Source organism: Sardina pilchardus, chromosome 10 (genome assembly GCF_963854185.1).
Source record: "Sardina pilchardus chromosome 10, fSarPil1.1, whole genome shotgun sequence".
Lineage (NCBI taxonomy): Eukaryota > Metazoa > Chordata > Actinopteri > Clupeiformes > Clupeidae > Sardina > Sardina pilchardus.
In genome coordinates this window covers 26,308,415-26,313,414 of record NC_085003.1, presented here as the reverse complement: position 1 = coordinate 26,313,414, position 5,000 = coordinate 26,308,415, and the positions used below count along the sequence as shown (strand labels likewise).

The following is a 5,000-nucleotide window of genomic DNA, read 5'->3' as shown; positions in this document are numbered from 1 at the left end:
AATACTATCACACATGACCAACAAATGCAAATAGCTGAAACCAACGTGCATAATACCAACACACATAGTATAAATACATAGGTGCATATCTACACATTATTACATTACATTACATTACATTACATCACATCACATTTAGCAGACACTTTTTTGATCCAAAGTGATTTACTATGTCAACTATTTTACAAGGAATTACATTCAGACACAAACAATAGACAAACAAATATGCACATTCCACACCACACCAGACATGTTTGTGCTGTACAAACACAAGCACATGCCATTATGAACTGGAGATACTGTAGTACCCATGTGTTTGTGGTGTGCACGCTGGAAAGCCTCTGGAGAGAATGATGTTTTCTCTGGAGCAGGAGCGGGCAATTGTTCTAGAAGTTTGTGTTGTAATGGCCAGCTACTTGTTAGCAGTGCTCTGTCAAGGCATCTGTTCACTCTAGGAGTCCGCCCATGGCTCTTGCCCAAACACGCACTTGGTCCCACACACACACACACACACACACACACACACACACACACACACACACACACACACACACACACACACACACACACACACTCACTGAGAGTTATAGAGAGAGTTCAAGATTTTTATGTTCTCATTATGTCCCCCCCCCCCCCACACACACAAACAAACAAACACACACACACACACACACACACACACACACTCACACTCACACTCACACTCACACTCACACTCACACTCACACTCACACTCACACTCACACTCACACTCACACTCACACTCACACTCACACTCACACACACACACACACACACACACACACACACACACAGAAAGTGAATGTGCTCATGATGGTTCTGTTCTCTCCCACTCTGGCGTAATGATGGCAATGATGTGTTCCCTCTGCTCCCAAATGGGTGCGCCTGGCTCTTATATAACCTTTATGAGGCTGGAAAGAACTCTTACAGCATGTCTGTGTGTGTGTGTGTGTGTGTGTGTGTGAGAGAGAGAGCGAGAGAGCGTGTGTGTATCGGAGCTGGTTGCCAGTACTTGGTTTGCCAGTAAGGTTCAAACCCAGTCTAGGCCATTTAGAGTATTGCATAAAGCCTCAGTGTTAACTCTTTATCTAAAGTCAACTCTAAACGACCGATTAGTTTGTCACTCTAAAAGCTATTAATCAAAGCCAGCACATTTGTCATGGCATTGCCATTATTGCAGCCAGCTGTGGTTGTCCACTCACCTCTTCTGATAGTTCTGATCGTTCAGCACGGCCTTCTCTACCCCAGCTCACTCTCTGCTCTATAAAGTTCTGATAGTTTACTCTCTGTTTACTCTACCAATTCTGATGGTTCTCTCTGCTCTATAAAGTTCTGATAGTTCACTCTCTGCTCTATAAAGTTCTGATAGTTCACTCTCTGCTCTATAAAGTTCTGATGGTTCACTCTTCTGCTCTATAAAGTTCTGATAGTTCACTCTCTACTGTATAAAGTTCTGATAGTTCACTCCCTGCTCTATAAAGTTGTGATAGTTCACTCTCTACTCTATAAAGTTCTGATGGTTCACTGTCTATCTACGGTACCCAGCTCTGATGGTTCACTGGTTGTCGTCCGTTACAGGTGGAGACGATGGTTCCAGCAGTGGACAGTGGCAGCGATGTGTCCTCGCCCACTCCCTCCGCAGAGGACCCCCCCATCGCCCCCCGCCGTGACCCCACGGACGCTCTCGCCCGGGCCAGCTGGAGCTCGACGGACTCGTGGCAGGGCACGGCGGGCACCGCGCCCACTTCGCCCGCCTCGCCCGTCTCCGCGGAGCTGGAGGAGCTGGAGCGCAAGGACCGCGTGACGGAGGTGCCCGCTCTCTCGGCCCTGCTGCGCCCGGCCATGCGCCCGCTCTCGCCCTTCCGCCGCCACAGCTGGGGGCCGGGCAAAGGGCCCGCGGCGGCAACCGCAGAGGGGTCAGAGACCAACGCCACCCAGCGCAACAGGTGAAGCGCGTGTTTTTTTCGCCCGCACCAAAGAAACACGCCCCAGAGACATGCTCGCGACACGCACACACACACACACACACACACACACACACACCTACTAAACCACAGACCACATCACACCTGCTCCAGGCTCAGTCAGGGCGGCACCTCACGGAAGTGTTTGAGTCAGCCAGATCCCTGTGTTGAGTCAGTCCTTGGAAAGCCCTCTTGCACCCGAGGCTTCAAATCCGAGTTTGGACAAGGCTCGCTTTGGAATTTTCCTCTGTGTTTTCCATCATCCATCATCTTTGTGGAGTACACCGATGGGATAAGCCTGCAGAACACGGGTGGTTTACACCTTTCTCGCATGCCCAGGAGAACCGCAGACCACACAATACAGGAGGCACACGTAGCACCAAAACACAGAGTCAACACACATCCACACCTTGCACACATCCATGGAGCGCTCACACAACCACAGGCCACAATTATGGCACACCCCACAGAACAGCACCACACACAACGCATTTGGCTCGCAGTGGTGGTCTGCGTTGTGTGTGTGTGTGTGTGCGTGTGCATCTATGCATCGATTTGTACCTCTTGGTTTTCATATTCTCAGTTTGTGTTGAGCAGGAACTCCATGGTAAATGCCACAGCTACCTTTTAGCAGAAGAGAAGTGTTTATACTGTAGCTCTTAAAATGGTCCTATCCGTAGACATCTCATTGAACGTCCTGCCTAAGCTCTATGTGATGATGCGTGACTATGTATTGCACATTAGTGAAAGTGCAGCAGCTTTACCAGGGTGTGGCGAATAGAAAAGACTGATGGCCTTAGAATGCATTGGACAGAATGGATATGCTAGACATGACTTGTGGATTGCAGAGAATGGATGTACTAGACATAACTTGTGCATTGCAGAGAATGGATGTGCTAGACATAACTTGTTTGATGCTCCCTTTGGCAGCACCTTAAATCTTTTAATCACTCTGTCTGATGCAACACATTTCACTTAGCTTGCATTTGCTTTGTTCGAGCTGTCTCTCCGGCTCAGGCTAACCACCCCCCTTATCTCTCGTTTCTAGCGCTGCTGTACGCAGTCCTGGTGCAGGCAGGGCTGCTAAGACCACGGGCCACAGAAGAAGGTACGACAGAGCTTTCTCTTTCTCCGTCTCTTTTCTCTCTGCATCCTCTGTTCCCTCCCCCACTCTCTCTCTCTCTCTCTCTCTCTCTCTCTCTCTCTCTCTCTCCGTTGTTGCCTTTTTCCATTCAGACTTTGCAGGGACGGAGGAGATGTCCTTGTAACCCTTCGGCCCTGTTGGCACAGAGATGTTTCCAGTGTTCTCTCAGCTAGAGGCCTCCCTAAACCTGCTTCACACTCCACCAGATCTTGCTCTAAGCAATGGAAACAGTTTTTTTTTCTTGTGTTAGAGCTTGTTGGACTTACTGCTGGCGATCCCCAGCATGTAGTTCTCCAGTTTTCCTAGATCTAGTATTCATGTCTCCCGTATTCATATCTCCAGCGTGTTGATCCCCCAGTGTCTTAGGCGGGGATCACATTAGCCAGCGGCAAGCGGCAGTGGCAAGCGTAACGCAACGCTCAGACCATAATAATACATCCAAAACATTCAATCTCGGGGGCGCTGTGGCGCAGCAGGCTACAGCGCCCGTACCATTTATGGGTCCGAGTGCCCATGGGTACGCCAGCGTTCGAACCATAGAAAACAATAGGAAACCTGCCGCTTGTCGCTGGCTAGTGTGATCCCCGCCTTAGTGTGTGTGCACCTCAGTCCAACCACCTGTCTGCATGCCTGCCCTGTTCCCACTGTGGTTTTACGGAGTTCTGTTTGTTTCTCCCCTCACTCCCCTGTCTGTCTCTCTTCTCCCCTCACTCCCCTGTCTGTCTCTCTTCTCCTTTCACTCTCACCCCTCTCTATCACTCCATCACTCTCTCTTCTCTGTCCCCTTCTATCTATTTATCCCTCCATCCACCCCCCTACCCATCACCTCTCCTCTCCTCTCCTCCTGGGTGTAGTGTGAGCTGGTGTCCTTCAGATATCCTCCGTCCAGCAGTGGAGGAGATCGGGAACAGAAGGTAGGCCTCACGCAGAGAGACTGTGCAGAGAGAGTGATAGAGATAGAGAGAGCTAGTGTTTGTCTGTGTGTGATTCACGTTTCCTGTACACACATGTAAGTGTATCATGTGTCTTTGAACCTGTACATGTTCAAGTGCATGTTTTGAGTGTTAAATGTGTTTAATGCAACACTGCCTGTTAAGGTGTATGTGTTCATGTGTGTGTGTGTGTGTGAGAGTGTGTTGTGCGTGTGTGTGTGCTTGCATTTGTGTATGTTTGTGTGTGTGCATGTGTATGTGTACAATTTGTAGGTCAGATTTTAGTGCTTGCAGGAGCAGCTTCACCTTTTTAATCTGCACTGGTTAACCTCAGTGTGTCCTGTCAGAAGCGTGCTTGCTTCCTGCTGTGAGCTGCGCACATTGGTCTGCTGAAGGGCAGTGTGTTCTAGTCCATTACGCAGAGAGGGCAGTGCCCCACACTGTCCTGGCCAGCAGAATTAACTGTATAGCTTATTTAACATGACTACAGGACTTATTCGCAGGTGAGAGTGTGTGTGTGTGTGTGTGTGGATCTGTGTATATATCAGTTGGTGAGACAGATGAGACTGTTTGTCTGTCTGTCTGTGTGTGTGTGCTGTGTTGCCTGGGTGACATTGGCAACAGAGAGGAAACTTTCATCTACTGTACTGCATTGGTGAATAATTGTATGGTTAGATCAGATTAAAGGTGTGTGTGTGTGTGTGTGTGTATTGCATTGCCTGGGTGACATTGGTAACCACTCGCATATACTGCATTTGTGAAGTACTCATCTGCTCGCATAAAAATAGTATGGTTAGATCATAGTAAAGCCAAGGTTTATGGATGTCGGGGTGGTGGTAGTGTAGTGTCAGTAGTATGGTTAAGGAGCTGGATTAGCGTGCAGTAGCCACGAAAGTTGTGGGTTCAATACCCGGCTTCCACCAATGTGCCCTTGAGCAA

The 5,000-nt window shown here is 49.0% G+C and overlaps 1 protein-coding gene across 2 annotated transcripts in view; it reads left to right on the top strand.

Annotated features, from left to right (window-relative positions):
- akap13 (A-kinase anchoring protein 13) overlaps nucleotides 1–5,000 on the top strand; it is a 93,084-nt gene that overhangs the window by 59,592 nt on the left and 28,492 nt on the right. For both annotated transcript variants that reach the window (XM_062547338.1, XM_062547337.1), the window contains 3 exons: nucleotides 1,600–1,967; nucleotides 3,034–3,093; nucleotides 3,984–4,043. In XM_062547338.1, the coding sequence (XP_062403322.1) occupies nucleotides 1,600–1,967; nucleotides 3,034–3,093; nucleotides 3,984–4,043 (488 nt within the window). The remainder of the gene's footprint in view (nucleotides 1–1,599; nucleotides 1,968–3,033; nucleotides 3,094–3,983; nucleotides 4,044–5,000) is intronic.